Genomic DNA, 12,348 nt, shown 5'->3' with positions numbered 1-12,348 from the left:
GTTTGGGAGAAGTTGCTCTCAGAGGATGTGTTGGTACCATTCTTTATTCATGGCTGTGTTCTTAGGCATAATTGTGAGTGAGCCCACTCCCTTGGCTGAGAAGCAACCTCACACATGAATGGTCTCAGGATGCTTTACTGTTGGCATGACACAGGACTGATGGTAGCGCTCACCTTGTCTTCTCCGGACAAGCTTTTTTCCGAATGCCCCAAACAATCGGAAAGAGAAAATGACTTTACCCCAGTCCTCAGCAGTCCAATCCCTGTACCTTTTGCAGAATATCAGTCTGTCCCTGATGTTTTTCCTGGAGAGAAGTGGCTTCTTTGCTGCCCTTCTTGACACCAGGCCATCCTCCAAAAGTTTTTGCCTCACTGTGCGTGCAGATGCACTCACACCTGCCTGCTGCCATTCCTGAGCAAGCTCTGTACTGGTGGTTCCCCGATCCCGCAGCTGAATCAACTTTAGGAGACAGTCCTGGCGCTTGCTGGACTTTCTTGGGCGCCCTGAAGCCTTCTTCACAACAATTGAACCGCTCTCCTTGAAGTTCTTGATGATCCGATAAATGGTTGATTTAGGTGCAACCTTACTGGCAGCAATATCCTGCCTGTGAAGCCCTTATTGTGCAAAGCAATGATGACGGCACATGTTTCCTTGCAGGTAACCATTGATGACAGAGGAAGAACAATGATTCCAAGCACCACCCTCCTTTTGAAGTTTCCAGTCTGTTATTCGAACTCAATCAGCATGACAGAGTGATCTCCAGCCTTGTCCTCATCAACACTCACACCTGTGTTAACGAGAGAATCACTGACATGATGTCAGGTGGTCCATTTGTGGCAGGGCTGATATGTAGTGGAAATGTTTTTTGGGGATTCAGTTCATTTGCATGGCAAAGAGGGACTTTGCAATTCATCTTATCACTCTTCATAACATTCTAGAGTATATGCAAATTGCCATCATACAAACTGAGGCAGCAGACTTTGTGAAAATGTATATTTGTGTAATTCTCAAAACTTTTGGCCATGACTGTATAGTCAGTCCGATTGCTGCCAGCTGGCTAAAGCAGGGGTAGAGCTGCCCCCATTCATCAAACTGCGAGGCCAGCTTTGTCATTGTCGTCAGCTGGTCCAACCTCTGAAATACATGAAACACTAAAAGACGTACAGCATTATAGAAGAGCCAACAGAGTGGTAGTTCAACAGGAAATAGGGTTGGCCAACACTAGCCTAAAACGTTATCTTCAAAAGATTGTCACACTCATGCCATACCTTGAATGCTCCAACTAGCACATGTTGCTTGTGAGAGTGCCACTCTTGCAGCACAGCAGCCTCTGGCGCTTGCAAGAACTGCCTGGAGAGGAGGTCCAGGTTAAAAGGTGTTTATCCTCTCACTAGAGAACACAGCCTAAGGTCCCAACACACTGAAGGTCCCCAGAATCTCCAGGTGTTGGAACCTCCGGTCTAGGCTGTCCTGGAGGCTAACAAGATATGGATCCATGACCTGATTACAGCACAAAACAGACAATAAATGATTAATAGCTGTTTGTTTTAGTTTATCCAACACCCATGATGTAACATTGGTTTCATCACAGCATTTGAAAACAAATGTTCTTACCTCCTCTCTGAAACAAGCCCAGAACTGCTCCCTGGTCTTGGTCTTCTCCACCTGGCCTCTCCCTCTCCCTGATGTTGAATGCCCCCAGACCCATTGGGTCATAGAGGTCCTGGTGGAGTTGGCTCAGAAATGACCCCAGGGGGTTGGGAATCATCAGAATTGTTTTATAGCAAGGAGTGATGCCATTGTCACAGGGACCTACAACACGAGTTATTTTGCTTGAAGTTATAATGAAGTGTCAGTAGTTCTTAAATATTTAATTGAGTCGTGCTGTTAAACTGAGACATTTGCACACATTTGAACATGAAGATAGAAAATAATGTACCCGCTCTTTTATGGCCTGGAAGTTTACATCCTCCTTTTGGAATACTTTTGAAAGCCACGTCAGGCGAGGCAGCACGTCCGCCTGCAGGTAAAGTGCTGCCACAAATCTGTAGAGTTAAAAAAAGTGTTTCACTCCACAATGATACATCAATTGACAGTACAAAACAGGTTTTAAAAGCCACACGGTGGACCATTCAAATAAGAGTTTTGAGACACTGAAAGCAGTAATAGCAACATAGTACATTTATTTAATTTGGAGTCCACTATAATCTATAATACATTTAGGCCTACCTGTACGTGGCACAGAACGCATAGTGGCCCTAAGCAGTTGGGCACCGGTTCACCTCCACCTCCTCAAACTATGCAGCCAACACTGCGCTGAGGTTTCGCTGAAGATTAGCCACGGCCAGGTGCTGGGACAGTCAGCGAACATTCTTTACTTCCTACAAAATACATTTATTTTGAGTGTAGATGCAGTAGGTAAACAAGAGGAGACCAGACTAGCCAAGTGAAGAAATGTGATGCATAATCTTACCTTAACTTTTAAGTACTGAAGGCCCAGGGTCGCTGAAGCAGCTTTTAAGACTTCTGTCTTGTTACTGCTTTTGGCAAATTAACTATGAAGCTGCTGCAGGTGCTCCTTGAAAGTGTCCATATAGGAGACCTCAGCTGATGCATCTTTACAGGCCAGAACAAGGCGGTGGGCTGCACAAGCCACAGACGCCATCCACAGGAAGGCATCCTTTAGCTGTTTTGCCACACCACTATGTTGTCGTGTTCGAAGACGAGGAAAATGATTTGTATCACAAGACCTACTGTAAATAATAATAATAATCATTTAATTCTAAGACCTTGTGTTGTGTCCATACCAGTCATCACTGCAGCTCTATCAGTGCCCAAGCCGTACAATCTCTCTGTTGGTATCTTTCTGATGTGCAGCACCTCCTTGATGGCAGGAGTGTCTGCCTTGCCATCAGGGACTGACACCAGGTCCAGGAACTGGTTGTAAAGTTGAACCTCTTGGTCCATGTATCTGGAAAACATTTAAAAAATCCACACACATTATAAGTCATGTGACTGTAGAATATTACTATTAAAAATAATTTTGTAACTATTCTTGAAATAATACCTGACATGTAAATCCAGCTGCTTATTAGTTGCCATATCTGTAGTTTCATCAGCGTCCAGGCCAATGGCTACAGATGTCTGGATGTCATGACATTGAGGATAGGCTCCTCCACAAGTTTAGCCAGAATCTTCAACATTTCGTCCACTATTATGTAGGACCTGTAGTTTGTGTTCTTGTCAATCTTTAAGTAAATGAGAACAATGTGAAATAAGTCTGGTGACATTTAAATATCAAGTGAAGAAAACATGAGCAAAAACACAGAATTGTGGAGCAGTCATTCACCTTGAGCTTTGTGAAATAGTCACAAGCAACCCAGCAATTCAGCAAGGTCCAGCAGTTCTGGGAAGTTTCTGTGATGGGCCTGCTCCCGCTTTGTTAGATGGCGCAGACATTTAAAACCCCCAATGACGGCCTCGTGCTCAAGCACTGTGCTTGGCTAGATGCAACCATGACTGAGGAACCTGTGAACAGCAACAGGCATAATGTGTTATTATTGAGCCACGATTATTGCACAACCTGAGACATCTTTTACATTAGAAGACATTTTGAGAAATGGAAGGATCCAATAGAACAATCTTTACCTTTGGCCAGCATTGCATGAGCCCTCATACTTTCCATGTGGTGCTCTGTCCCTGGGTGCTGGTTAATATAGTCCAGCTGTAGTTATGTAGAGTGTAGTTTAGTGGAATTACTGGTAGCTGGAGCAATACCTATTACAGATAGCAAGCATTACAACACTACACATAATGCTACAGACTAGTACAGTCTAAATATGCAGAAACATTTTTAGCCCTTAGCCTAATTAAAGGAAATATGACTAACAATATGGTGTATTATATAGCCACGGCTTCAGTCTGTCAATTTTAAGCCACTTTGGGTCCCATCCGGATTGCCGGTGGTGCACTCTTGGCCTTACTACTCGCTCCTCTCCTTTTATCAACTCCTTCCCTCTGCTCTCCTCTCTCCTTTTCTCCTTCCATCTCCCCTCCTGGCTCTCGCCTTTCCTCTGTTCCACTCTGCTCTCCTCTCTCCTTTTCTCCTTCCATCTCCCCTCCTGGCTCTCGCCTTTCCTCTGTTCCACCCTGCTCTCCTCTCTCATTTTCTCGTTCCATCTCCCCTCTTGGCTCTCTCCTCTGCTCCATTCTGTCCCTCATATATCCCTACCTCACTCCCCGGATTATGCCTCTTCTCTGTCTAGTAAAGTAAGCCATACACTTGTTATAAAAATGATAGCTTAAGCTTTTAAAGAGTTAGCTAACTAAAGAAAGTTTAATTTAATTCAGGCTGATTTCACATTAGCTAGCTAAGTTAACATTAGCTGATGCTCTTGTCCCTGCTCCCTCTTTCTCTTTCACTGCTGTGGCTGGAAATATTTCAATTTCAAACTCATCTGAGAAAGAAAAAATATAATCGAAGACGGATAAATGTAACCATCTTGCTTGCACTTGATACAGTTCCAAATGAACTAGCTAGCTAACTTGCTAGACTAGTAACGTTAGTTAACCATGTTTCTGTCATCAACATACTTGTGGATATTGGGTAACTAATTGCCGTTACAATTGTGGCAGCAATATTATAGATCTAAATGATGTTAGTAGAGTTTTTAGGTTATAGCTAGCTTATGTAGTTAACTAGTTGGCTAGGTAACGTTAGTCAAACAAACAAACTAACATACTTTCCTTGCAGTTTCTCGCGCAGGTGCACTCTGAGGTGATTCAAGTTAATTTTATTTCATGCCACAGAGCTTCTGTATTGCGCACTGGTAATAAGTGCATGAATTAAGCATCGGGAAGCTACTGATACCTCTCATCAAGTCACCGAACGTCTTCCTATCACCATAAAATACCGCCATGAATTAACATGGACTGTCAATGGAGAAACATTTTTTTGTAAGGCGTCGAACTGCTGAAGGGTTCACGGCACGTTCATGTCACGTGACACGTACACGTCATGTAGACGTAGTAAGGCGTTGGTATGACGACATGTTAGTTAAACGCAGACGTCCACAGACATTAGTAAGGTGTTGGTATCATGTCATATCAGTCAGATGTTCAATGGTAGGCGACAGCCACACGTTGGTACGGTTGCCTAGGCTTAATTCTGGCACGTATCACCCCCCATACAAGTGCATTCTGAAGTGATTCAAATCCAGAGTCTTTATCAAGCACTGGTCACTCGCACACTGGTCATTGGCGCACTGTGTTTCTTGAGTTGCAGGCTGCCTGCCACCACTCACAGAGCTAAATAACCTTCAGAACTGTGTTGAACCCAGACATATTATCTATTTACCAAGAAAAGCAAATGTGCTTTACATAACTTTATTGAAACTATGTTTGGTAGAAATAGGATGTTTATTTTTGTGCGGCGGCAATGATTCTGCTGTGGCACAGCGCCACACTTAAATGAATGCAGAGGAAACACTGGGTTGTACGGGCAAATTCTCTAAAACAACATTGGAGGCGGCATATGTTAGAGAAATTAACATTAAATTATCTGGCAACAGCTCTAGTGGACATTCATGCAGTCAGCATGCCAGTTGCACACTCCCTCAAAATTTGAGACATCTGCACATTTTTAGAGTGGCCAATTATTGTCCCCAAATTGCAATGGTGCAATGATTGTGCTGTTTAATCAACTTCTTGATTTGCCACACCAGTCAGGAGAATGAATTATCTTGCCAAATGAGAAATGCTCACTAATAGGGATGCAAACAAATTTGTGGACAAAATTAGAGAGAAAAATTATTTTGTGCGTATGGAACATTTCTGGGATCTTTACATGTTGCGTTAATATTTTTTTGCTTCCAGCATCTTCCCTGGTTGAATCTAAGGACCGTGCTACAAGCAAATTACTGGAGTAAAGATGAGTAACAACCCTTTAGTACTGCATTTCCCAGGAGCCAAAGATGATTTGACCACTTCCGGAAAGCTTCACGTGAACAAACGTCGCCAGTGGCGCGCCAAGAAGAAAAGTTGTGGAGAAGGCAGCTACCGTTAGTGGTCATTTCATATACTGGCTAAAATACTGTATATCACAATATTTTAATATGTTTGGACATTTTATGTCATACCCACTCATACAAAACGACATGTAACCATTTGCCAACATGCCTTTTCAAGGAAAGGTACGTTTCTCTAAGTCTATTCTGCTTGGTAGCTAACGTTAGCTAGCTAACTTAGACTGCTCTGTGTCTGGTTCAATTGTGCGACGACAACAACGTTCTAAGAATTCTTTCAGAGAGGGTTTTCCCCACGATTCATGTTTAGTGACTGGCATCATTATACTTTAGTAACTCACCAAAGTGAATGTTGATAGAGTGCAGAGCCAAAATACGAAATAAACACATTTTGAGCACGCCAGAATAACTTCGGTCCACGCGTTTTCTGGGATGCGAATGCATCTGGTAGTGCAGATCCGACGCTTGCACATGGATCAGAGTTATCTAGCTAACTAGCCAGCTAACTAGATAGTTTAAGTAAATATAAACTTTCCACTGTTTTACATATGAAGTCATTTATTTTTCAGCGCAAAAGATATTCCAAGGACATACAGTGTATGTTCTTTCCTGATGTCAAAGTTGGTGTCAGAAAAGGGGGACGAGGGCCTTCAATCACTGACAGTTCTGCTACCAAGTCCTGGGAGAGTTGTGGAGACAGCTTTTTGGACACTCCTGTGATAAAGGTGGGTAATGTACACAGACTATATGATCTAGAAGCAGTCTGAACTACTGTACTTCATGTTGTCATTCCAATTAATCTCCATGATGCTGAGTTGCTCATATTGCTTCAAACATATCATTGTGGATTTATTTTAGAACCTAAGTTCATCTGGGAACAAATGGCGAGCTGTACGACGACTGGCACAGTCACCGGCACAAGGTATTGTAAACAATAGTTGAATAGTCAACAATACGGTTGGGCAATATTATTATTCTTGGTCTATCGCCGATTGACAGCCATCTTCAATGGTGACGACATTGGGACGATCGTTTATCCTATTTTAAGTTGACTGGCTTCCCTATCTGCTATCGCCTATTTCAATAAATATGTACAGAACGACACAGAGGAATGGAGGCTCAAAAGTTGAAGGGTTTTTCTTTATTTGTACTATTTTATACTTTTCAGAATAATACTTAAGACGTCAAAACTATGAAATAACATATGGAATCATGTAGTAACCAATTTTTTTTTTAACAAATCAAAATATTTTTATATCTGAAATTCTTCAAAGTAACCACCCTGCCTTGATGACAGCTTTGCACACTCTTGGCATTCTCTGAACCTGCTTAATTAGGAATGATTTTCCAACCGTCTTGAAGGAGTTCCCAAATATGCTGAGCACTTGTTGTCTGATTTTCCTTCATTCCAACTCATCCCAAACCATCTTAATTGGGTTGAGTTTGGGTGATGGTGGAGGCCAGGTCATCTGATGCTGCACTCCATCACTCTCTATAAACTGCGTGTACAAAACATTTCCATGTCATAGACTGACCAGGTGAATTTTGGTGATCACTATGATCCCTTATTGATGTCACTTGTTAAATCCACTTCAATCAGTGTAGCTGAAGTGGTGGAGACAGTTTAAAGAAGGATTTTTAGACCTTGAGACAATTGAGACATGGATTGTGTCTATGCTCCATTTAGAGGGTGAATGGGCAAGACAAAATATTTAAGTGCCTTTGAATGAGGTATGGTAGTAGGTGCAGGGGCACCGGTTTGTGTCAAGAACGGCAACGCTGCTGGGTTTTTCACGGTCAACAGTTTCCCGTGTATCATGAATGGTCCACCACCTGAAGGACATCCAGCCAACTTGACACAACTGTGAGAAGCATTGGAGTCAACATCTCAAAGTTTGAATATCCTAAAAACACAAGGTAGCCAAACTAATGATTAGCATGAGCAAACAATATCAATAGCCTATTGAAAAATCGAATGACAAGTTTAATCAATTTAAGTTTATTAAGGAAATGATCCATGTAGGGAGGAAAAATTCATCCATGCCAGGTTGAAAACCAAATGGCCAAAACCTATCATAAAAGCTTTAAGACAAGGTAAATTAATGAACAATAACCTATTTCCCAAATATTGTAATAGCCTAAGGTGTCCAAAAGTTTCCACTTTCAAAAAGAACAAGAATGAAAGTTTGAATCTACAGGCATAGGCTTTTCTCAATGACAGTTTTATGAGAGATCCAGAGATTAAACAATGTTAAGAGAGGCGGATTACTCAAATAAAGCAAATATTATCCAGTTCTGAAGACAGTAGACTTTTAGCTTTTATCCAGCCCATGATTTATAACCTTGCCTAACTCACTACGGCAAGGCAATGCGAACAAGTTCTCAAGAATATGGTGATTGACAGAGTCGAAAGCTCTGGCGAGGTCGAGAAGATGCACAGTACTTCCTCATCGGAGACGGACACGCACAAACCTGTTTCATGCTGAAGCTCCACCAGAAGGGAATATTAGAAAAGATTTCCCTGCCTCACCGGAAGGGAATATTAGAAAAGATTTCCCTGCCTCATCAGAAGGGAATATTAGAAAAGATTTCCCAGCTTCACCAGAAGGGAATATTAGAAAAGATTTCCCTGCCTCACCAGAAGGAAATATTAGAAAAGATTTCCCAGCTTCACCAGAAGGGAATATTAGAAAAGATTTCCCAGCTTCACCAGAAGGGAATATTAGAAAAGATTTCCCTGCCTCACCAGAAGGAAATATTAGAAAAGATTTCCCAGCTTCACCAGAAGGGAATATTAGAAAAGATTTGCCTGCCTCACCAGAAGGGAATATTAGAAAATATTTCCCTGTCTCACCAGAAGGGAATATTAGAAAAGATTTGCCTGCCTCACCAGAAGGGAATATTAGAAAAGATTTGCCTGCACTTAGCCTCTGTCCAGGGTTTCAACAACATTCTCTTTTGTCATGATTCGTCTAGTTGTAGAATGCAATTTCACACTATAGCCCAACAGTGGTTAAGTTAAGCTGAGTTTTAAAATAACACAAATATTTGGTTGGCCAATAGGGGGCGATACCATTGCATATCAATGTTTTATGATTACCTAATCACAATAGGACAGCAATGCTTCATGATGTTTACTTGTCATTTGTGTCTGTGTCTAGTGATAACTAACTTGTCAAAAACGTTCTACTATACTGATTTAAAATATGTATTGGAAGGTTCTATAAGTGCCTGATGCAAATCCATTGACAATCCATTATTACTGAAAATGCTTTATTATTATCCATGAACATCCATTAAAACTTTGTATCGCATCCAGTGCAGTGCAGTGGTCTGCAGTGTGATGAGGACCCAGTGCACATCGCCTGGAGCTCCAGTGAGAGTGAGCCTTCTGACAGTGAGCCCCAAGGCCAGCAGCCTCCTCCAACTCACCCCAGCAGCATTGTGGCTCAGGTGCACCGCGGGCCCGGGAGACAAGGAGCCTCCATCCAGTCCTACAGCCGAGCCCAGCGCATGCTCAGCACTGAAACAGGTACTTGAAATGGGTGCAATGTTTAGTGCTCTGTTTGCATTCAGCTTGCATTGTATGACACAATCTGTGGTTGGTATTTTGATTTCAATATGTATTTGTCTTTAAATGGCATTCAGAGAATATACGTCAATGCCTCCTCAGTGCAAAAACTGCAGTCGAAAAGGCTGTAATTAAGAATTGAATATACTGTAGTGATGGGGGAAAAATCGATTTAGTAGAGTATTGCAATATTATTTTTGCAGATTTTATATCGATACTGTGATAATTTTTTCCCTGGGTAGTTAATGTTAGCTAACACTATAGTCGCCTGTACCTGCACCAAAAATGTTTTTTTTTTTTTGTGACCAACTTTTATTTAGTTTTGTCATCTTTTCAGAAGGGTGGTACAGGTATAACATCCAAAGTAATATTCATTCAGATATATTCATATATTTTTGCAGTTTGATATTTTCTTGTACCTGTGTGCTGCCACAAAAAGAAAACAGAAATATGAAAAATGCAAATAAAGAACAGTATCAACAGTTTTGTATTATTTTGTATGCAAGGAAAATAAACAAAGGCTCCCCCTCCCCAACCCAGTCCTCCCCTCAGTCCCCATCCACCTGTCTGCATTCTCCCTCCCCACCTGGAAACTGGGTTTCCCACCCTGCCTAGCCCCCATTCTCCCGCATCGTCATCGAACTCCCCTAACCGAAGAAAGCATGCCTCCCACCTCTTTCCATCCCACCCAGTAACCAAGGTTGCCCCCCCCCAATAACGACCAGAGAACCCTCAAAAAGCATTTAACTGCAGGGCACTCCCGCATCATGTGAAGGAATGTGCCTACGTGATTTAGTGAACATAAGGGGACAATTTCATTTATACATCTTTATTGTGTGTTAGTCATAGCTGACCTAAATTGAAGATAAAGAAAAAAAAAGTTACCTTGTAATATAAATGCGTCTTTCAGACTTGGAATGTCTTCAAACCATTACTATCCATGATATCGACAAGGGTACGGATACTTCATTTGGCCATTGGGGCGATATGAAAGGCCGTCCTTCTGATTGCAATGTGTTATTGTTAAATATAGAAGTCATGGCATACCATTTTTCTTCTTTTAAATTTTGCACCTAATAGAAATTGTGAGAAATTATAGGGCCAAAGTGTAAAGATTTTAAATGCAATCGCATGTTAAACTTTGGTGACCCCGATTTAAAAAGGAGCTATTTTTTTCTTTTCAATCTCAACTTGTAAAGCGTGCCTCCCATTCGCCATTCGGATGCATAGGCTATAGCCAGCCTACCGTTGACTATCAACGCATCACCCACCACTTTACAACTTGAGCTTGAGGCAGCATAATTGTTTGATGAAACCTGAACCTTTTACTTTAAATCCAATAATGAGGCATTTCTTACCTTGTTTCAAGTATTAGTATTGTCCTTGTACGAGTGGACAAGTTGTTTGCACATAACCTAGGCTACACATTTGAGAAAAGTTTTGGTTTATTTCATTCCAATTACTAATTTTCAATTTATTCATTGTCTTTTTGTTTGGAGCGCATCTGTCAATCTTGAGTAAGGACTCACCTGATTACGCATAGAAGTAGGCTACCTGGCCTGTGTGCAAATGTAGGCCTATATATGTGCTGATTTGGGGATCTGATACTATTTCTGATTGTCTTAACTCACCATCACTGTTAAGCTTCTCAGATAAAACATTTATTTGCCTCATTTACATTTTTACATTTAAGTCATTTAGCAGACGCTCTTATCCAGAGCGACTTACAAATTGGTGCATTCACCTTATGACCTCCAGTGGAACAGTAGTGCATCTAAATCTTTTCAGGGGGAGGGGGGTGAGAGGGATTACTTTATCCTATCCTAGGTATTCCTTAAAGAGGTGGGGTTTCAGGTGTCTCCGGAAGGTGGTGATTGACTCCGCTGTCCTGGCGTCGTGAGGGAGTTTGTTCCACCATTGGGGGGCCAGAGCAGCGAACAGTTTTGACTGGGCTGAGCGGGAACTGTACTTCCTCAGTGGTAGGGAGGCGAGCAGGCCAGAGGTGGATGAACGCAGTGCCCTTGTTTGGGTGTAGGGCCTGATCAGAGCCTGGAGGTACTGAGGTGCCGTTCCCCTCACAGCTCCGTAGGCAAGCACCATGGTCTTGTAGCGGATGCGAGCTTCAACTGGAAGCCAGTGGAGGGAGCGGAGGAGCGGGGTGACGTGAGAGAACTTGGGAAGGTTGAACACCAGACGGGCTGCGGCGTTCTGGATGAGTTGTAGGGGTTTAATGGCACAGGCAGGAGCCCAGCCAACAGTGAGTTGCAGTAATCCAGACGGGAGATGACAAGTGCCTGGATTAGGACCTGCGCCGCTTCCTGTGTGAGGCAGGGTCGTACTCTGCGGATGTTGTAGAGCATGAACCTACAGGAACGGGCCACCGCCTTGATGTTAGTTGAGAACGACAGGGTGTTGTCCAGGATCACGCCAAGGTTCTTAGCGCTCTGGGAGGAGGACACAATGGAGTTGTCAACCGTGATGGCGAGATCATGGAACGGGCAGTCCTTCCCCGGGAGGAAGAGCAGCTCCGTCTTGCCGAGGTTCAGCTTGAGGTGGTGATCCGTCATCCACACGGATATGTCTGCCAGACATGCAGAGATGCGATTCGCCACCTGGTCATCAGAAGGGGAAAGGAGAAGATTAATTGTGTGTCGTCTGCATAGCAATGATAGGAGAGACCATGTGAGGTTATGTCAGAGCCAAGTGACTTGGTGTATAGCGAGAATAGGAGAGGGCCTAGAACAGAGCCCTGGG

At 42.7% G+C, this 12,348-nt stretch overlaps 1 protein-coding gene across 2 annotated transcripts in view; it reads left to right on the top strand.

Moving 5' to 3' along the window:
* The first annotated feature begins 5,997 nt into the window (after positions 1-5,997).
* spidr (scaffold protein involved in DNA repair) overlaps positions 5,998-12,348 on the top strand; it is an 80,938-nt gene continuing 74,587 nt past the window's right edge. Inside the window, exons 1-4 of one of the 2 annotated variants that reach the window (XM_029623451.2) lie at positions 5,998-6,191; positions 6,593-6,748; positions 6,882-6,945; positions 9,343-9,555. In XM_029623451.2, coding sequence (XP_029479311.2) covers positions 6,174-6,191; positions 6,593-6,748; positions 6,882-6,945; positions 9,343-9,555 — 451 coding nt within the window. In that variant the 5' untranslated portion in view covers positions 5,998-6,173. Of the gene's footprint in view, positions 6,192-6,592; positions 6,749-6,881; positions 6,946-9,342; positions 9,556-12,348 lie in introns of those variants that run through there. The other variant, XM_029623452.2, reaches the window with a different exon arrangement.

This window comes from Oncorhynchus nerka, linkage group LG20 (genome assembly GCF_034236695.1).
Source record: "Oncorhynchus nerka isolate Pitt River linkage group LG20, Oner_Uvic_2.0, whole genome shotgun sequence".
Lineage (NCBI taxonomy): Eukaryota > Metazoa > Chordata > Actinopteri > Salmoniformes > Salmonidae > Oncorhynchus > Oncorhynchus nerka.
This window is presented reverse-complemented; position numbering and strand designations above follow the sequence as displayed.